Genomic DNA, 22,215 nt, shown 5'->3' with positions numbered 1-22,215 from the left:
ATTAGTATTAGTAATGGCCGCATGGTGCAAGAAAGCCTATGGCTTATGCTGCACCTGCCAAAAAAAATCCGAACAAAACAATGATAAAAACAATATAAATAAATAAATAAATAATAATAATTAATAAATAAAAACATAAAATAAAAAATAAATAAAAAGGAAATTAAACCTATCAACCTATGCGCTTCCCTTACCCGAAAGTACTCTGCAGATGACCTTTGAATTTCCCCAAACTGTCGGCCTCTACCACCCATGAAGGCAACTTATTCCAGTAATTTATAACTCGCTGGCTAAAACAAAACTTCCTGCAGTCCAATCTAAACATTTCCCCCCCCCCGTTACTTGAATTTATGTCCCCTAGTTCTAGCATCATTTATAATCTTGAAAATTTTGTCCTCATTCATTTTACTGATGCCTCTCAGACTCTTAAAAAACCTCAATCAAATCTCCTCTAAGGTGTGCCTAGTTTCCAAACTCTGCAACCCACATATTCGAAGTCTTTCTTCATAAGGACGCCCTTTAGCCGATCTCACCAGGCGAGTTACCCTTCTTTGCACCCTTTCAAGAAGCTCGATGTCTTTCTTTAGGTGCGGTCTCCATACTTGAACACAGTATTCCAAGTGTGGTCTAACATAAGCCTTATATAATGGGATTATCACGTCCCTATCTCTACTTGCAAAAGTTCGATAGATCATCGATAGGACACCATGGGCCTTCCTTGCAACCTGTTTACAATGCTCAGAGAATTTCATGTCTGACCGTATCGTAACACCCAAGTCCCTTTCCTCCAGTACTGGGTTTAGTTGAATTCCACCAAGTGAATAAGTTTTTTTGGGATTACTGTTTCCCAGGTGTAATACCTTACACTTTGTTGGATTAAAGCACAGCTGCCATTTTTCTGACCATTCCTGAAGTCTATCTAGGTCTCTCTGAAGATTCTGATGATTGAGCCTGAAAATTTTTTCACCTTGGAGCTGAGATGGATGAGGTGTGGGTGAAAGGTTAATTTGTGATTCAGAACCTCCCCTAGCACAGTGGTCTGTGTGACAATGGGAAGTTGTATCCCAGAGACTTTAACTTGCGGAGGCCGCCTGAGGTCCAGCTTATTTTTAAAGAGCATCATTTGAGTCTTGCTTGGATTTATCCGTAGTTTATTTACTGCAGCCCAGGAAGAGAGGTCGTCAAGGACCCGATTAGCATTGTCTTCTATTGCTTTGCGAGAGCGGCCGGACACCACTATCGTGAGATCGTCCGCAAAAGCAATAATCTTGGTATTGGCAAAGGAGTGGGAAAGCCAGTCTTGTAGGATCATATTCCACACGAGAGGTCCCAGGACTGAGCCCTGCGGGCACCCCTGAGTGATTGGCCTGGAGACGTGATGGTATTTTGACTTTAGAATTACTGTTGTATCTTAAAAGTAGCTTTGAAAAAGTCTATAGAGATGGCTGGAACAGGAGACTTTCCGGAGGCGTGCCAGAGCACTGTCCCACCAGACAGTGTCAAAAGCGCTCTCGAAGTCAATGAAGATGGCAAGTTCAAATTTTGCCTCAGAGTTTTCTATGTGCAGAACTAGATCAAAGAGAGCCTCCTCACAGGATCGTCCTGGAGTGAAACCATACTGGCAGGGGGAGAGGAGATTCTGTTCTTGTAAATATGCAATTCATTTATGATCCTTTCAGGTTAACTTAGATATTTGAATATTTTTAGGAGCACATAATTCAGTAACTCACTGACCTTCGCCACCTAGCGGGATATGAGTATCCTCTCACATCCGGAAGACAAGTTTGGAACCGTTGCCTTAAGAGCCAATCTTAGATCCTCGTAAATGGAGCATCCAAAAAAGTACGTGAGGAGAGTCATCCAGTATCCCACATCGACAGGAGATTGTATTGGAAAGTCGAATTGGTAGTTTTGCGTTAAGCGAACCGTGTCCAGTCAGTATGTAGGAGGTAAACAGTGAGGGTGAAAACCATTTTCTGGTGGATGATGAGAGTAGTGCAGTTACGTCGGGAACGAATTTTTTGGTAGTGGCTCCTTTTCCGGTGGAATTACATCTATTCTGTCAGGTGTTCACTAACAAGTTCCAGCATCTGGTTCGCTCACTTTGAAATGAAGAACAAACTGAACGAAGAATCCCCGCTATTGTAGGCACTATGTATTGGCGCCTCATAGCCTTACTCGCTTTAGCGCTTCGCACAATATATGTAGTTTTGCGCTATCTTGGATAAGACACTGCGCGTTCCCTGGCTATTTGATTGCTACCGGATTTCCGATTCGACGCCCGGTTATTTAGCGCGAGCTTTTCTCCCCTTCCTTCACCCGAGTCGGTCACGTGTTTGCCCTTTGAACCCAGCCAGCAACCGTTTTCCCAATTGTTGTTGTATTGTAACCCGTTTCTTAATATTTCTGTGTTGGTTTTCAATCATACTTATGTACTTTAAAATCGTTTTAAATGTTTTTATTATTATTTTAAAGTATTGAAATGTGAATGTTGAAACAGATCGTGTTGTTGGGCGTTCACGAAATGTCCCGTCCCTTAATTTCCCGCAGCGCGTTTGTGCACCGTCTTGAGCGGGCATGTTTAAATTCCCCCTCGATTGACCGGCAAATAAATGAGCCCAGCAACACGTAGGAGGAAGTGCCTTCTTTAATTTCACTTCATTTTCAAGTCTGTCGGACTGATAATTTCTGGATCGCCAAATTGCGTGCTTGTGCGGCCACGTTCGTGCTTCAATCGTCATCATTCATCGAGATGAAAGAGCCGCGATGCGAGCGGGTAGTTGCGATCACCCCCGGCGACCTTGGCCTTGTGGCACGACAGATTGACGCGATCCGTCCGACTTAGATTAGCGCGATGTGTGCGTAGGTCGCGTGCAGAGGTCTAAATATTGCGACACGGTGAGGACGAGCGTCCTTCGGCAGGTTTGCGCTCGTTTCGGAACTCGATATCTCGTGCGGGTTCATCGAAGGACCCTAAGATTACTCGGGAAAGTAATTAGACGCACTTCTGCCGAGAAGGGATCACGCACGTTACGTAAAGGGTACAGCGGGCAGAAATAGCTCTTTGATGACTTCCGATGAACAGTTAGATAAAAGGGTCTTCTTTTATCTAACTTTAGCTCACCTCGAGATGGCAATAGTTGCAGTGGAACTGCACGTAATCCGCAAGTTTCTTCTCCGCCTGCTCGCTTCAGTTGCTGTTCTACTCAGGAAGGACTACCGGGTCACAATTCTTGACAATGTTTCATTGTCACACTGGATACAATCCTCTTCCACTTCTCCACTAATGCTGGCGTTTCCCCAAAAGTTCAGTTCAATCTCGAACCGGAGAGAGATTCTCGATGACCTAAACTCAACCAGGCAAACTGCACAGTAATGTCCCACTATAATGAATTTAAAAAAAGAATGTCTGTATAACATTGTATATAATGTCAAAAATACTGCATAATAACATGTTTATGAATATATTGTGAATAATTTAACTGAAACTTATTATATTGTTGGCCCTGGGGGATGAACCCTAACTTCGATGTGGGCTCCGTCCTCAAGGCCTTTGTCCACCAGCCAATGTGAAGCCCCTGGCATTTCTGCCGTGAAGGGTACATTGTATACCTCCCTATGAACACAATAAAGATTTTATATATATAATGACCTTTTTCCACTGACGAAATCCTATCTACAGTTTTACTCATAATAGCACATTGCCTTACTTTCCAGTTTGAGAAAGAAATTGCTAGTGGATATTCGACAAGAATATACACTACCAATTCCTTAAATTCCGATCTCCAGGTAATTTTACAGTGGGGCAAAGTTTTAGAAAACTTAATTGAAAGTGCTAAAGACTATCGAAAACGGTCAGAGGAGTTCACAAGATAGACAGAATACGAGAAACACCATCGTATTTAGAGTATATGTCACAGCTCCATCCACGTGAAAGTTTACTGTTCTTTTTCTAAACAATATACTTTTAAGTCACACAACTTGTCTATATCCTTGAGGTTGTCACAGACACTCTCTCAGATAGACCAGACAAGCTGTGTTTGCTACCTGGGAGTCTAAAACGCTGATGGAACTGATATTCGGGTGACACTCAAGACAAGTGGACCCAATTTCGGCGAAGTCCGGACGGTCTGTGACAGCCAAATCCTCTGCTTGCACCTTCACGATGGTGGGACTGTTAGTAATCCTGGGTATAACCTCCATGCACATTACATGGTGGGTGACCACCCAGGTGTGAACCAACGTAAGCAGGGGTCGAGGTGTGGCGCCCACACCACATGGAGGAACGCCGTCCCTCTATGTTACCAGGCAGTACTAGGTGGTAGATGACTCTCATCAACCCATGAAATACCACCACTTTGCTTATTGGAAGCTTGAAGTGGTGGAACCCATGTTTAGTCTCTAGAGCTAAGTTCCGGTCAACCCTTCCCTATCTCTTCCATCATGCAGTATGATTGATGACTTTTGAGGTTACAATGAACGTCGTGGCGAGATCCAATATTTCTTACATTTCGAGAGTACAGCTCTAAAACGGTGTTCGCAGGCCGGCCGCTAGTTAGTACACTGGACGGAACCTATTGGTAACTCTCTAGGAGGCTTCTGGATCAGCTAGTGTATAATCTTGTTACCTCTACTCTGCCAGATAGTGACTGGAGAGAGTCCGAGTAGTGTGCATTCGGGGAGCATTGCCGAGGCCATGTTATGTCAAGGATCTGGGTATATTCTTACCACGTGCGCGCCATATCCAAAAATTTCATTACTTCATACAGCATGTCCCACCAACTTTTCCTTACTATTGAATACACCATGAATTGTCAAATTAATAGAGCAAGCTTATCTGCGAAAAGATCTAAACCTCCCGAGCACTTCCTAATTCATTTCACAAATATACGTGGTTTCAATTCTAATCTCAACAATGTCCATTTCCACTTGCAGTCTGCCAAACCCCATGTACTTTTTCTGACAGAATCTCAGTTATCGGTTGATTCATCTACTGCTCATCTCAGATGCCCAAATTATTCGCTATATGATTCCTTTCGCCTCAAAAGTGGTATTTGTGCATATGTCCTTTCCGATGTTCCCTGTCAGAGACTTGTTAATTTGGAATCTCTTCTTTTCGATCTTCTCTGATTCAAAATCTCTCTACCTCATTGTGTCAAATTCATCTGTTGTCTCTACCGTTCTCCCAACTGCACTAATCACTTGGAGCTCTTTGACTTCCTCTCTTTGCAACTTGACTTTCTCCAGTCCAACTTTCCTAACAGTGAGGTAATTTTCCTTGGTGATTTTAATGTTCACAACTCCAGCTGGCTTCCATTTTCTAGTCACACCGACCCAGCTGGTCGAGATACTGAGGCTTTTGCAATTACTAATGACCTAGCACAGATTATTCATTTACCTACAAGAATTCCGGACAATCCTAACCATACAGCCAACACTCTTGATCTTTTTTTCACAAACAACCCTTCTAAGTACACGGTCAAAGTGAGAGGTCCTTTAGGCACCTCAGATCACAACTTGGTGATTGTCTCTTCTCCAATGGAGCCTTTATCTCATGGCTATTCGCAACCTCGTATTGTTTGGCATTACAAGAATGCAAAATGGGATGACCCGCGAGACTTCTTTTCTTCTTTTCCTTGGTGGGATTACTGTTTCAAAATTTCTGATGTCATCGTTTGCTCAGATCGTGTCAATGAAATTATTCTTGCAGGAATGGAATCCTTTATCCCACACTCCACTTTAAAATCTCGTCCTTTATCTAAACCTTGGTTTTCCAATAAATGTGCGAAGGCTGTTCAAGAGAAGAACTTTGTATATTGTAATTGGCTTGTTTCAAATTCTTCGGTTTCATTTTCTACCTACACCAAAGCTCGCAACAATTGTGAAGGAGTTATTAATCAGTCCAAACTAGAGTTTGAACAGGCTAAGAGTAGAAAACTTGCTTCTTGCCCTAATGGTAGCCGAGTATTCTGGTCTCTTGCCAAAGCTATTGGCCGCAACTTTTGCCCATATTTGCTCCCACCTCTGTCCAAACCAGATGGTTCTGTTGTAACTTCAGCCAAGGATAAAGCTGACCTCTTAGCATCCCATTTTTCTTCCAACTCATGTATTAATGATCTTGGTAAAACATCTCCCACCATTCCCAACACGCTCCATTCAGTGCCTCCTGTGATCTTCTGTCAAAAGGATGGCAGAAGGATTTTGACGAATCTTGATGCTAAGAAAGCTGCAGGTCCCGATGGTATTTTTCCACTTGTTCTCAAAACCTGTACTTCTGAACACACTCCTGTTCTTTGCCTCCTTTTTTCACTTTCTTATTCCAAAGATCCATGTAATGTCCAGCATGGAAATTTGCTCATATCCAGCCAGTTCCTAAAGAGGGTGACAAATCCCTCCCATCCAATTATCGTCCCATTGCAATTACTTCTACTTTTTCTGAAATAATGGAGAAATCAATTAACCGCCAACTCTTAAACTACCTAGAAACCTTCCATCTGATCAACGTTGGATTCCGTCAATGTCGGAGTCCAGTATGGATTCCGTCAATGTCGATCCACTGGTGATGTTCTGGCTTATGTTACCCATTTATGGACTAATTCAATTGAAAAGTTCGGTGAAACACAAGTAGTTGCTCTTGACATTTCAAAGGCTTTCGGTCGTGTTTGGCATAAAGGTCTTCTAAACAAGCTTCCATCTTCCATCTTCCATCATTGCCAACTGTTTTTTGTAATTGGTTATCCAGTTTTCTCTCTGATCGCTCACTGAGGGTGATGGTAGGTGGCTCTCTGTCTTCTAACTTCTCCACTAGTGCTGGTGTCCCCCAAGGTTCAGTTCTTTCCCCCACTCGTTTCGTCGTGTATATTAATGAGCTTCTTCCATTGACTGGAAATCCTGTGCATAGGTTTGACGATGATAGCACATTGCATTCCAATTTCCAATTTGAAAGAAAGCTTGCCCTGCTCAATTAGCTTAAAATTCTTGAAAATCTGCTACGAATTCCTTAAATGGCGATCTCTTAAACGCAATTCTCCAGTGGGGCAAAGACAACTTAGTTGATTTCAATCCGTCTAAAACTCAGTCTTGTCTTATATCTCGCAAAAAGGATTCTTCTGCTCCTATGCTTATCTTTAGTGACACTCCGATTTCTAGGCAAAATGATATATCTCTTTTGGGGATTACCCTGACTTCTAATTTCTCTTGGCACAAGCACAATACAAATATTGCTTCTTCTGCATCTAAAAAACTTGGTTTTCTCTTTCGCTCTCGGCGTTACTTTTCTTCCAAACAGCTGCTCACTCTGTATAAATCGCAAATCCGCCCTGCCATGGAATGTTGTTCCCACATAAATAAATAAATCTTTATTTGTCCTACCAAATTTAAAATATAGGTGTACATTGGTAAGTGACAAATTCCCTTCACGGCAGACAATGCCAGGGGATTATCATAAAATGCGAATAAAAGAATGTCTAAAATATACAAGAAAGGTTAAATATACACGAAAAGATTACATTTAAACTACATTCCTCTTCACTACATTTCTGTCTAGAGTCCTGGCAATTGTAATACAAAAGTTCATCTTAACATCACATCCACTGATCAACTTGTGCGAGATATACATTATTCAATTGCGTACACACAGTTCGACAGAAATTCACACAACTACTAGGCAACAGTACCCTCAGCGAGCCACACTGCAGTTTGTTTCCTATATTTCGGGTCTTCTATGAGCCTTAGTAGGTCAATTCCGATATGTGTTAGGCACTGAATTGATTCTAACGCACTGGCGGGTATAAACCTGTCGGCCATCTTCAGTCTGTTGGTCTTCATTCTCAAGAATTTTGTGCCTCTCAATGCAGATGGCGGGATGTGCCACTCACAAAGCTGCCAGAAGCACGGTGATGATATCGTGCCAGTCATCATTTTGATTGTAGTTATTAATCGTTTCCAGGAAATGATGTCTGGTAAACGCTGCAGTTTAAGCTGTTCAGAGAGCTGCGTGGTCCTTAACTGTTGAGGGAGGTGGTGCTTATGGTTTGCCCACTTCAGCAGCCAGAATTCACTCGCATATATTCTCCTAATGTGGGTAGGGGTGGCTGACGCCCACAATTCAGCGCCATACAAAATGGCCGAATACACTGTGGTTCTTAAATATCGTGCGGTTGTTGCAGTCTGTTTCACGTGCAAGAGGTGCTGTTTTGTTGCCCAACGTAAGTAGTTCATTTTCTTTACAGTCAGGTCAATATGAGAGTTGAACGTAAGTTTCGTATCAAATGTTACTCCCAGATCTCTATGCGTCTCAACAACTGGGATAGGTTTGCCATTAAGTTTCGGGTGTACGAGCGTAGGCGATTTTTTGAGCGAGTACACCATGATTACAGTCTTCTGCGGATTTAGGGCCAAGCCAAATTTGTCCAAGTACACGAATAAGTTCAGAAGCTTATAATTAATCTGCTCACACAATGCCCTGTTGTTCATGGACGGTTGGATGGGTGTTAGGATCTTAATGTCATCTGCATAAGTGCATACATCATCCCTACCGTTGCAGAACGGGATCATCATGGCGGTAAAGAGGAGTCCTGATAAAACTCCACCCTGTGGAACTCCTGCATGGAGTTGGCGTTGGAGGATCTGATTATCTGTGCGGTAATAAATGGACCGACAAGTAAGTAGGGCCTGTAGGAACTTCAGCAAATTTCCTTTTATTTGGAAGGCGTGTTGGAGCAGATTAAGTAAGGCATGTACATCCAGACTATCGAAAGCTGCTTTTATATCGGCATAAATTATTGCGATTTCCTTTCTGGCTTGGAAAGCATTTAGTATCGTGGCCTGAACTGTGAGGAGGTTATTGTTGATCTTGCAGTCATTGAATAATGAATTTGTTGAGGCTGCCCAGCCAGTATCTGATTCGACAACTTTGGCAACAGAGCTTTCTCCAGTACTTTTAACAGGGTAGATGCAGTAGATATTGGCCTATAGTGCTCCACAAGGTTAGGCTTTGTAATTTTCGGCATTGGAATTACAGCGTACTTATTCCAGTTCTCAGGGAAAACTCGGCATCTGGGGTAGTTCCCACAAAACCTCGCTTAGGCTTCTTGATTCCGTTCAGAAGAGGGCAGTTAGGTTAATTTATGAGTCCTCTCTCACAGAGTCTCTTCACTCGCTTTCTCATAGACGTACTGTTTCTGCTGCATGCCTCTTCTACAGATACTTCCATGGGCACTGTTCTTCTGAATTGGCTTCTATAATTCCCGCTCTCTCTTTCTTTCGAAACAGTCCGAAGTTTTGAAATTTACTGTCCATTTTCTGTCCAACTTCAAACATACAGAACCAACTTTTCATCTTCCTCGTTTATTCATTCAACTGCTATTTTCTGGAACAACCTTCCTTCACACATATTTCCTGAAAATTACAGTCTACAGTAGTTCAAGTCCAATGTGAACAAATACCTTGTTTTGTCTTCTCAACTTCCAACCCAGGCACGGTACTAGGTTCTATGGCTACTATAGGTTCTAATATCTCTCGTATTTGGGGTTTACATAAAAAAAAAAAAAAAGAAAAAGATCAATGACTACTCTGTTGATAAGCTGGATAGTGTTTCCATGGAACTTAGACAACCTAGATTGTCTAGCCCTGCTTGAAGTGGAAGTCGAGGGTCCGCTTGGCGGCGTCTTGATGTTGTGGGAGTCCTGACGGTGTCCATTCTGGGGGCATCTGTGCGTGCGGTTATGAGTTTAGTGAGTGTTAGAACATTTTGGGCAGCAATTTGTTGTTTCCAAGGCATCACGTCTAAACTCGAGTAGAGCACTGATCTAGAGATGGTATTCTAATTCCCTCTTATTCTCTCAAGCCATTTAAGGATCGAATAGTCTAGCACAAGAAATTTGATGAAGTGAATTTTGGGCGTTGAGGACCAGATGATGGAAGAATATAATTGTATGGGATAAAGGCAGCGTTTGACATACCGATTAGCTGAGGATCATGTATTCCTGCGATCTGTGGGCATAGCAGCCACGTTGGTGCACAGGTCTTCGTTTTGGTGACGCTTAGATCCTGCTGAAATGTGGGTCCCACGTTACAGCCGTTTGTAAAGGTCAATTGAGCTAATTTAGCGGCTCAAATGACCTTTACATACAAAAGGTGTGGTGGAAATGACTGTTTGTGTGTAATTATTGCTCTTCGTGTATTTTCTCTCATTTTCTGTTTAATGAGTTTTGATGGATGAATGTACGATCCACCATCCTCGTTAATTTCTGCACATTGGTGTTTTTGATGAATGAACGTAATAATAATAAATACAATAAAATAAAAAAAAATAAAAAAAAATGTGAATTGGTGTGTAACGATAGCGGACACATGACTCGTTTATTGAATCTTTCAATCAGTTTTGAATTCGTTCTTAGTAACTTATGTCTTCGGGATGTACAGAAAGTGAAAAACATTCTTGTCAAGGTCGTCAGTGTACGCAGTCTCTTTAACAAGTAGATGGATGCGTGCAGTCGGGAAAGAGACGGCGAGCGCAGACATTATATTCATATTATCGAACAAGATTGAAATGGGAATGCAATTTCTTCTGTACATCTCTCATCTATGTGATTTCTTTTACTTAAAATTAATCTAAAAAGCAAACTACAGTATTCGAATCACTCCGAACACCGCTTTGCTCTTAAAATAGACTGCATTTGGCGGTGACCTTGAGTTCATTCTCGGTGTACCCGAACAGTGGCGTTGAACTCGGCACAGGTTTTCCTAATCTCGCGGCACACCAATATGCCGAGGCACAATGGTTGAGAGACCCGTGCCTTCTCGATACAGACACATTTTGGGAAGTCTCAAAATAATGGGAACAGGAAGGCGTTTGTCCTCCCGTTCTTGTCATTTTGTACCGCCTAACTTGTAATATCGCTTTGCGTTTGTAATATCCTTCGGAGGATTCCTCGTTTCCCCCAAGCACGTGCACCCCGCTCCCAAAGTAAACACGATTCGGGCAACTCCGTGCACGCTCGTCATGTGTGCAGCGACTCTTCTTGCGACCTTCCTCTTGCGATCTTACACTCCGGCACGATCACCAGGTCAGAGTAGTTTAGAATACATCTCGTTTTGCAGTCATGTGGGCTTGAACTACTGCCACTCAAAGAGCGTGTGCTACTGCCCCCTCGCCCTTGACCACTGGGCCACCTTACGTTCTGTGTCCAACGGGCGGAATGCTCAATGAGAGAAGATAAGATTCGTTTCTTATTTTCTTTTTTCTTGCGATTAGGGCAAACGATAGAAATAAAATTTCTACAGGAACGTGCTGTATGTGTGTGTGTGTGTGCGCGCGTGCGTGCGTGCGCAGGCAGCGGTAGCGCCTGTATCTGATCGAGTTCGTTGTGTTGCAGGATACGAAGCTGGCGGGCGGCATGAAGAACAGGACTCGCTACAGGAGCAGATCCCTTTCGGCCTCTTCCACCGACAGCTACAGTTCAGGTAAGCCTTCCTTCGCCATTCTAGAAATCCGGGGGAGGGGGGTACAGTTAGAGCCGCAATTAGTTTTTAAATTCATTTTTAAAAATCGGAAAAATTCCACAAACTTAAAAATATTTAATTTTTTAAAATGTATTTGCTATAATTAGAATCGACACTTTCCTTTTTAACTCGCGACGCACACAAACACGACCGGGGGGGTCGCGCTGTTAGCCCCGGAGCCCGCGCTACCTGTCGATGCCCGTCAGCCGAGGGTTCGTCAAAGAAAACTGCCAGTTTTTATCGCGTCCGCTTAGTTTATGTTAACGTCGATTTATCGAAATGCTCGACCGATTTAATAATTTCGCACAACCGACAAAATGTTTCCCCGAAACAAAACGCACACACTTTTGAAACGACGTTCCCCCGTAGAATAGCGAGGATGGTTACGGTTGTACCTTTCACCTTAGCTCGTAGAGAAATACTTGCGCGTGCATCCTTGGCACATTCGAACGTACGTGCGATCCCCAATTCCGAATATTTCCCAGCTGTTCCTCGATCTCCCAGAAGATGCCCCCCCCCCCCCCCAATGAATTCGTTTACGCGAATTGCGATCTTCTCGGCAGTCCCGTTCGCGTTTCTTTCCGGTGACGTACGATTTGTACGTTTCGCATCTGCTTCTCACTCCGACCACGTGGCGCCATCTCGCGACAGAAATGAATTCTTCGATTAAACATTTCGGCGGTATTCTGAAGTCGCGAAAGCAGCCGATTGATTAGACGGAAGTTCCGATTCCCCTCCTGACACGTGGGCAGGACGCACAGAGCACCAGGAAGGACTACGAGCATAGTATGCGTAGTGTTAGGGTCGGACGCCACCTGTGGTTCTCCACATCTGCGCCATATGTTCGCTGTGAAGAAATACAGAACTACTGTAAATTCCAGAAAAGTGTTGTCTGTTGTATATGACATATTGCGTTAGGTTCTGTTGGGTGTCCTGGCATTTGGCCACGGGGCCCCTGGTGGGACCTCACGTTGCCCGCACACACCGCTAGGAGGTAGCCCGGCTGCCCTTTATTCTCTGGCTGGTCTCCGCCGGGGTCGCCTGAGCGTCCTGGACGAAGACCAAGTTAAAAAAAAAAAAAAAAGAGAAAGAGAAGAGAAGGCCTGGGGAACAAGAGGAAGGGGGTCTGAATGTGAGGAACAAGGTAAAGTGGACAGATAGAGAACAACTACGAGCAGTTCCATTGCGCCATCTTTAGCAATCCAGTTGTTGCTCGCGTGCCGATATGCGCGTTGTCCTCACCGATAAACCGTCCTTCCTGGGCCGACAACAACTACAGCACCAATTGAAGAGACCCGCAGTCATCGAAGGGATTTGAACCCGGATGTCTAGAAATGAGGGGAAAAGGGGCGAAACCACTATACAGTTACGGGGGACGATCCACTTTCTACAGCTTCGTCGAAATTTTAAAGTCAATCGAAACCACAGGTTTAGAGGTCAGTCTAAACAATGAATTCTGTCCCCTCGCCAGGCTGCCAAAGAGCCTCCATCTGACCTTCAACAACCGTACGAAACCAGCCGTCGATCTCCCGGACACCTCTGTCATACCATGCCTTACGGTAGTTTCGCCACTAATGCAAACATGAACTTACGATAAAATTCAAAGGGTCAACGACAAGGGCAAAAAAAAAAAAAAAAAAAAATTCCAAGAAGAAACGAACTAAAACTGAAGAAGAATTTTTGCCGATTTGGATTTCTACGCGAATACGAACACCGTTTATTTAAACTTTGGTCTCTTCTGAAGGAACTCTACTCGTTCACCTTTCAGTGGATTGTTCTAGACGGAGATCGATTCATTATTTATAGAAATGTTGTGTTCATTAGCCCACGATGGGACGGGGTGGGAAAATGATCTGATTTCCCGCAGTCTAGGGCGAGGACATTAACGCCAATAAAATAACGAAAATAACGGACTCGAAGATGAGCCTTGGAAAACGCCCGTAGAAAAGAATATTCGTTCAGATGTAGAAGCACGGATGATTTGGTAAAGCAGTTTCGCAAAAAATAGCCGAATAAGAAATTGAGAAAAAGGTTGCAGATGACTTTATGCTTTAGAAAACTTTAGTACAGTAGGGTGCCCCTGTGCGTGACTAGTCGAAGCGAAGGACGTGACCGCTCTTCCCCTCCCGGTGTCACGTGATTAGTTACGGAGAAAGACTATGTGACGAATAGAAGGCCACGTGAAGGCCGTGAACTGAGAATAGTTGCAATCAGAAGGAAAAAACCTAACTGGAAAAGTCTCGTTTTTGATCGACTTTCATTTTTTTTTAGTGAAAAACGGTTGTTTAGTTTACGCCACTTATTCGGGACGGATCCAAGCAAGAGACGTGTGGGTTTTGTCTTAATTTATCAGTTCGCCTCTCCCATCCACCGTTACTACCTCGTTTTCGGCGATGAGTCAAACGTAGGTTCACTTATTGCCTTTTTTTATTTTGCTCCTTCGTTGTTTTGTTTCTAGTTGCAATAACTTTTCTTAGTTCGGGTCCATCACGTGACCTTGTGTTTGTCACAGACCTTTTCTCTCTGACTAGTCACGTGACAAGAGGAAAAACCACGTCACTCACTTTGACTGTTCGTCGGCCACGCCCAGGGGCATCCAAATCTAAAGTTTTACCAACTTCCTGATGACCGCAGTCTCTGATTACAGTCTCAATCCAGCCGCCATTGCCAATTCCCAAAGAAACCATTTGTACTCACTGACCCCCCACCAATACGAAACACACGTAATTCTGGTGAAAAAAAATCACGTGAATTGCACGCACTATTTTATTTTAAAGTGGAATCCCAAAGCATTATGAGGAAGGTTAAATATTTAGGCGAAGAGTTCAGATTAAATATTAATTTGCCGATGACCATTTCAAGTGAACTTGAAATATCGGCATTAATTAATTTCTTTAATTTATTTAATTTTTAAATAAATTCCCTCGACATTTTGAAGAGTACCGTAGTTGAGGATACGCAAGTTTTTATTGCGTAAAATTAATCTCCACCACTCCTGCCATTTCCTAAGTTAATTCTGACTCATCAACCCGTGTTTCTGTTTGAAAGTGTACATCGAACTCCTCTGTAACTCCCCGCTGTTACAACTGACAGCGCAATCATTCTGCTTTGCCAGTTCTGCGTGTGACTTTTCACAAATAACGTCGAATCAGCTGCTTGCTGTTATTTATTTGCGGGAACAGTTAGAGCGTCACCAAATATAAAGAAGTGGTTTAATAGGTGTCCAGTAGCGGTATCTGCTACTATACGTTTCAAATTCTCAGGGAAAATAAGACCGAATGAGCTGTAAGTTAGAAATTTGGTTCGTACTTTCATTTTAATATTAGTGCCGAATCCCTCGGAAAAATGCTATTTCAGGTTCAAAGCAACGAGTTTTCTTTTTGGAGAAATTGTATTTAATTGATATTACCTTTCAATTGTACGATATGTTCTTTTTTTTTTTAAGACTGATTTAGGTGATGAATTCTCGTGAGATTTCAGAGGGGAAGAGGAAGATTTTGTCTTAAAGAAGCTCAAAATAAATTTTCTGTTTATACTCCGGCACGACAACCAAGTCAGTAGAGTTTACAATAAATCGTCAACACAAATATTTATCGTATTTAGTAGTCACGGGCTTGAACCCCAGTCCACTCAAGAAACGCGTGCTATGCACTCTTGCTCCTGACCACTGGGCTACGTCAGGCCTAAAATGCGGTTTCCCTTCTGGGTACCATTTTAAATTGACCAATTTGATTGGATACTATGATGCAGTCACAAAAGAACTGGATGCAGGGAATAACTTTGATATTATATACTTGGATCTTAGAAAGGCTTTTGATACTGTTGCACATGGAAGACTGCTGCACAAATTGGAGCAGTGTGGCATTGGAGGCAAACTGCTGCTATTTAAAGGGGTGCTTCAGGGGGAGAAGACAGAGAGTGGTAATCAATGGACACTGCTCACCATGGACTAATGTTATTAGTGGAGTCCCTCAGGGCTCAGTGTTGGGTCCGTTATTGTTTTCTGTATTTATAAATGATATTGATGATGGCATATCAAGCTTAATGTCCAAGTTTGCAGACGATGCGAAGGTTGGCAGGGTTGTCAAGGACACTACTGACACTATGCTGATGCAACAGGATCTGGAAAGGTTGAGCAGATGGGCTGAGAGGTGACAAATGAAGTTTAACATGGACAAATGTAAAATACTACACATGGGAAACAGCAACCCCAGAGCAACGTATCAACTCTGTGGTACTACACTGACAGTTGTAGAGAATAAAAGGGACCTGGGGGTGGTTGTGCAGGCAAATATTAAGTTTTCTGAGCAGTGCAGACGGGCTGCAAGAGTAGCTCATGGAGTATTGTCAATGATATACAGGAATTTTTCTAGCAGGGATAAGGAGGTGATTATTCCCTTGTATAAGGCAATGGTCAGACCACACCTAGAGTACTGTATACAGGTCTGAAGGCCTCATTTCAAGAAAGATGTAGAGCTGCTGGAACGAGTACAGAGAAGGGCAACAAGATTAGTGAATGGAATAAAGGGGTGCTCTTACGAAGAAAGGCTTAAGTTTTGCAAATTACAGTGTCTGGAGACTAGGCACCAGCGAGGTGATCTGATAGAGGTGTATAAAGCCTTGAATGGTTTGAGCATGCTCAATGCTGATGGGATTCTTCCTCTTGCTCAGAATAATCACCTGAGAGGGCATAAATTCAAATTGAGAAAAGACAGAGTAGGATAGACGTGAGGAAATTTGCCTTTAGCCAGCGGGTGGTTGGTTGGTGGAATAAACTTCCATCCCTTGTCGTGGAGTGGAAGTTGATAGCCTAAATAAATTTAAGGCTCAGCTGGACAGGTATTTCGAGCGAACAGAGGGGTGAAGTGGAAGTGGTTATTTTTTATTTATCTATTTTTTTTTTTTTTTTTTTTTGGCTAATGCTGCATAAGCTTGCTTTTTTGCATCAAATGCCTCTACTAATGCTAATGCTAAATGTTGAATGTGGTAACTCGTTGATCATAAAAAGTGATTATGTAGGGACGATTCTAGTTTAAATCATTATTTCGACAGTGTTTCAGTCAAAATGCATGAACAATTGTCATTAATTACGCATTTACAGCAATATTTGAGATTGTCCGAATTCAATAATTGCCGCGAAATAAGCTTAACTGACTTTGGGTGGTTTTGTAACTGTTAAAATTATGAATACCATTCTGACATTTTTAAAATAAACTATGGTAACGATTTCGAAAGGTACGCTGATTATCGAGCACGTTAAATAACTTGTCTTAAAGAGTACAATTGAGGCCAAGGATGTCCACATCAAAGTCGAAGCTCACATTCGAAACGCTTTTGTCAAAAACAGCACATGGTAATGATAACTTTTGATATTACCAAAGCATTCGACACAACCTGGAGATATGGAATCCTCCAAGACTTATACAACCTTGGACTGAGAGGTAACTTCCCTAGATTCATTCAGGATTTTCTTCATCTCAGGATTTTCCATTTAAGATTCCAGAATGGGCTGTCCAAAATTCACACGCAAGAAGGAGTACCTCAGGGATCGATTTTTAGTGGCACACTTTTTGCATTACGTACCAGTAGCGTTACTCGAGACATCCCAGCTACGGTGGAAACTTATGTATGCAGACGATCTTGCTATTTCCTGTCAATCATCAAACATGGCTACCATTGAAAGACAACTATAATTAGCAATAACCAAAATTGAAATTTGGACAAAATGTAACGGCTATCAATTTACCGAGCGGAAACAGCAGCAATATACTTCTGTAAATTACGATTGCTTCATCCGGAACCTCTATTAAAACTGAAAGGCAGAGAAATACCGACGACCGACTCCATAAGACTCTTGGGTTTGATTTTAGACACCAAACTTAATTTTCATATGCATATAACCTATCTAATGAAGACATAAGGGAAAAAATGGAAGTGAAAAAGACTGTTATTGACACCATCAAAGAAAAGCGTCTAACATGGTATGGACATGTAAAACGGATGCAAGAAAACAGATATCCAAAGGCTATCCTGGAATGGATACCTCCTGGAAGTAGGAGAAGAGGAAGACCTAGGAGGACATGGATGGATGGAGTACGGGAGTGCATGACGACCCGAGGCTTAACCGACCAAGACACCCTGAACCGCACTTTATGGTGAGAAAAAATTCCTAACAAGAAATAACTTGTAGGCTGAGAAAACCCATTGTAAATGGAAACACTCCTCTTGAAGAAGAATATAACCTACCTGCGAACTACGTGCCTTCAGAAATTAAACATCCTTCGCGCAGTATCCTCAACTTCTTGGGGTGCTGACAGGCAGTCAATGCTGAATTTATAATCCGTGCTCTAATCCGGTCACGATTAGATTATGGAGCTAATAGTATATGCGTCAGCTAAAAACAGCATCTTACGGTCTCTGAACACCATCCAACAAGTGTGCCCTGCGATCTGCACTAGGTGCCTATAGAACCATGCCAGTACAGGGCTTGTACATAGGTGCACATGGCCCTCCTCTTTATCTTAGAAGACAATGCCTACTCTGCCAAAATAAGAAGCTTTCCAACTCACCCCTGTTGGGTATACTTTAACGATCCTCTTTGGCCAACACTCTATGAATCCAAGCCTAATGAACCTAGGCCTGCTGGGATACGTCTTCGAGAAGTAATACATAAGTGGAAAATCGACTTCAATAAAATTGCTGGTGCCTCCCTAGCCAGGTGGGCAGGAGCAGCAGTGTCGTAGCACACGCTTCTTGATTAGACCGAGGTTCGAGCCCGTGCCCACCAAATACGGAGGATGCGGAAAGGTCAGGGAATGGCCACCGCATATCCCCAGAGCAATATGGCCTTAGTTGCTAATGCTCCTAAAAACCGAAACAACAACAACAACAACCTTCCAGTTGAGTGCAGCATACTTTCTGCAGAACTATATGATATCCAGCTTGCATTAAGTGAAATATGTCCACAGTCGTTACTCTCTGTCCTAATATATTCGGATTCGCTCAGTGCTATCTCAGCCATACAAACAACATTCTCATCATCATCTCCGACAAGCAATTGGCCTTCTGATCAACCTCTGTCAAAAGAAAAACTCTGAAATAACTCTTTTGTGGATCCGTGGACACTGCGGAATAGAAAGCAATGAAAAAGCAGACATTGCAGCTAAGTCAGCATCAGAACTGCCAAACAGAACAATGATAGTCGCACATACTGATTTTAGTCCAATCATTATTAGAGAAAGTGAAAATGAATGGGCCCAGATATGGAAAAATCAAGTCAACAATAAACTACAGGAAATAAAACCTAATCCACAAATATGGCACTCCAGCATCAGAAGAAGTCGCACAGAAGAAGTAATGCTTGCCAGACTAAGAATTGACCATATTCATCTATTAGCAAATAAAAATTACCCACTCTGTGTTCAATGCCAAGTTCAGCTTTCAGTAAGACATTCTTTTGGTATGCCCTCAATTCAGAAATTCCAGATTCCTTTGTTTTCAGAGTTTATGCAATAACCGGAATCCACTTACCCTTCAACAGATCTTAGGCAATACTCCGAATCTAGATGAACTGTTTAATTTTATTCGGCAAATCAGATTTGATAAACAAATTTGATAAAAATAGATTTGATAAACAACTCTAAAAAAATGTTCGATTTATATTAAAAACTTGGAAAGACACATCTTGGCCCTTGATGCTCTTGTGTCTTAAAACCCTTAAACAACAACAACAACAATAACAGCTTGCTTTCAGAGTATTTCACAGGGTTTATGGCGAATGAATTAAAAAGGGCCACTGCATTGTTTGGAAAGAAAGGTAGAGGTTGCCATTGCTGCGTCCAGCACGTGGATTAGAGATAAATCCTTGAAAACTGGGAGGGGGGGGAGCGTGAATCACAAAAGTAAGCATCTGAAAATAAGAAGAATATTGCTGGATGCTATGTGAACTCTCCAGGGAGTGATATTTCGGTTGATACATAAAACAGTCCTGGAGATGGTGAATGGGTTGCCCAGACCCTATTCATCCAACGCATTACCCAGTACTCGACTGGTAGGAATCTGTTTACATACGATGGCGAAGTAGAAGACCAGATGCGAAATACGATTAATATTTATATTGATGATTTATTGTAAACTCCACTGACCTGGTGGTCGTGCAGGAGTGTACACAAGAAAGTTTTTTTTTTTTTTTTTTTTTGAGATTGTTGATGCGTATAGTGCGATAGGTTGTAGGCACCGCTAGACGTATCTCTCGACTACATCGAAGTTGAGTAACCCCGTCAGTTCTTGTCGATTTTCCCACATCGCCGAGTAAGTCTTTGTTTTCATGGTTGAGAAATGATTCTGAAAATTGAGGCCCTCGTCCCAAATGAAGCCGAGGTCGGTTTGTGATTTCACTTTCTTTATCTGCAATCCGTTGATCTGTGGCCGATTTGTTAATCGCAAAATTGAAGTTTCGAGAGAAAAATCATGCTACCTTCACCTGAGACCGACTAACTCGACTACGTTGTGAAAAAGACCCATAGAAATTTCTGGCATCATCGACGGGATTCGAACTCAGTTGTTTCCCACCTAGTGTGGGGAGGACTGTGATTCTACCAACTGTGCTACTCACGAGGGCCCTTGTTTCCCTAAAGCAGTGGTTTTCAACCTTTTTTTAATAACGGCACCCCTAAGTAATTTATTTTGTTTTGCGGCACCCCTACTCAATTTTCTGCCTGTTAGATCCGATTCTCTCTCTCTCTCTCTCTCTCTCTCTCTCTCTCTATATATATATATATATATATATATATATATATATAATAGTAAAAATATATGATAGTTATTACAATAATATAATTATAAAAATTACATTCATAATACAAATTATATACAGAATATAATAATTTTATTCTTTATATAGAAGTACTAAGTAAACGTCAATTAAAGATCACCACAAAATTAAAAAGATACTGTACACCTTTTTATAATGAAATAAACATATAAATTTTAAAAAAAAAAATAAGTTTAAGTAACTTAAACCCAAATTACATGGCACCCCTGGAATGTCGTTGCGGCACCCCGTTGAAAACCACTGCCCTAAAGAATACTCTTACTGTTCGTTGAATGTATAATCATTCTAATTGTTCAGTGTTATCATTGCGTCATTATTATTATCATCATCACTGTTTAATAAGCTAAACTATATTCATTATCGTTGTTCTATACAGCGGGGCCTCGACTTACGATGACATCGACATCCGATATTCTCAGGAACCGATATACCTTCCATACGATCTCTTATTTTAAGGACCGATGATATTTGCAGATAGCGATGGCTGTCCAATATAGTTGGTACGATACATGGGCGAAAATTTTCAGACGGAACATCACTTGTACGATTTAAACTTAAAGCTCCATCAACCAGTGGCAGTGCTGTGCACTTTGAAGACTTTAAAGCCAGCACAAGCTGGTTCGAGCGCTTCAAAAAAAAACAGGGCGAATATCAAAAGTTTTGAAATTTTTACAAAATTGAAATTGAATTTGTTGATCAGGAGGGTTATCTTCACCAGCGGGTTTTTCACACTGACGAAACTGGCCTCTTCAGGAAGCGAGTGCCCAGGAATACGTACATCACTAAGATGAGACTAATTTAACTGGGCATAGGCTCACTCTCTTGTTGGGTGCCAATGCCTCTTGAGATTTTAAGCTGAAGCCTTTGCTTGTGTGTCACTCTAACACACCCAGAGTATTTAAACAACAAAAGGTCGACAAAGGCATGCTGGGAGTATTTTGGCGCAGTAACAAGGCCTGGGTTACAGAATATGTCTTCAATGATTGGGAACTTGAAATTTTCTGTCCTTCAGTGAAGAGTTATCTTGAGAAAAATAAGCTTCCTGTGAAGGCACTGTTCCTGCTGGATAATGCACCAGTCCATGATCCCAAACTTGTTCAATCTCTTGAGGCACAATTTAACCTTTTTCAAATCAAATTTTGTCACCCATCACCACTCCTCTTCTTCAACCAATGGACCAGCAAGTGATTGCAAACTTCTAGAAAATTTACACCACGAAAATGTTCGTAAGTTGCTTTGCAACAACCTCTGGTGAAAATGCTGTCACCCTCAAAGATTTTTGGAGGTTGAAGTTCATCATGCTGAACTGTGTGAGGCTGATTGTAAGTTCTTGGAATGATGTTTCCACAAGGTGCTCAAATTCAGCCTGGAAAAATATCTGGCCTTTAATTATCCATAACGTTGACGGATTTGAAGATGTGATGCCTTGACAAATGATATTATCACTCTTGGTAAATCAATGGGTCTGGAGGTTGGCGAAGAGGATAGGGAGAACCTTATTGACGTCATGGACGTTAGTAACAATAACGTCCATGACGTTACAAAGTGTTGGAGAAAATTACGGAGAGTGACACTGGAGAGGGAGAGGAAGAAAAAGTGTCACATGAAGAGTGACACTTTTTGTGATTGTCATTTCTTGTTCGGAGCGTTTAAGAGAAGTGGTAAAAAACACCCCAACATTGTAAACTCATGATGGGCAAAATGGAAGACGAAGTAATTTCTTACTTCAGGAAGCCACAAAAAAGTTGTCAAAAATGGTCCACTTGGACAGTTTCTTTGCCAATAGCAGCAAAAGACAACAGACGCTTGATAGTCCCACCACCACTACGCCACCGTTGATTTCATCAGGTCTGCACTTCAAGTCTAAGGTAAACGCT

The 22,215-nt window shown here is 42.1% G+C and overlaps 1 protein-coding gene across 1 annotated transcript in view; it reads left to right on the top strand.

The window, feature by feature from the left end:
• The window catches only part of LOC150090455 (adenosylhomocysteinase-like 1), a 619,708-nt gene that overhangs the window by 174,578 nt on the left and 422,915 nt on the right, over window positions 1–22,215 (top strand). Inside the window, exon 2 of the mRNA XM_090369139.1 lies at window positions 11,379–11,466. Coding sequence (XP_090225265.1) covers window positions 11,400–11,466 — 67 coding nt within the window. The 5' untranslated portion in view covers window positions 11,379–11,399. The remainder of the gene's footprint in view (window positions 1–11,378; window positions 11,467–22,215) is intronic.

The sequence above is a fragment of the Mastigoproctus giganteus genome, chromosome 2 (assembly GCF_048544385.1).
Source record: "Mastigoproctus giganteus isolate SK-2022 chromosome 2, ASM4854438v1, whole genome shotgun sequence".
NCBI lineage: Eukaryota > Metazoa > Arthropoda > Arachnida > Uropygi > Thelyphonidae > Mastigoproctus > Mastigoproctus giganteus.
The sequence above is the reverse complement of the archived record's forward strand: the minus strand, read 5'-3'. Positions and strand labels throughout refer to the sequence as shown.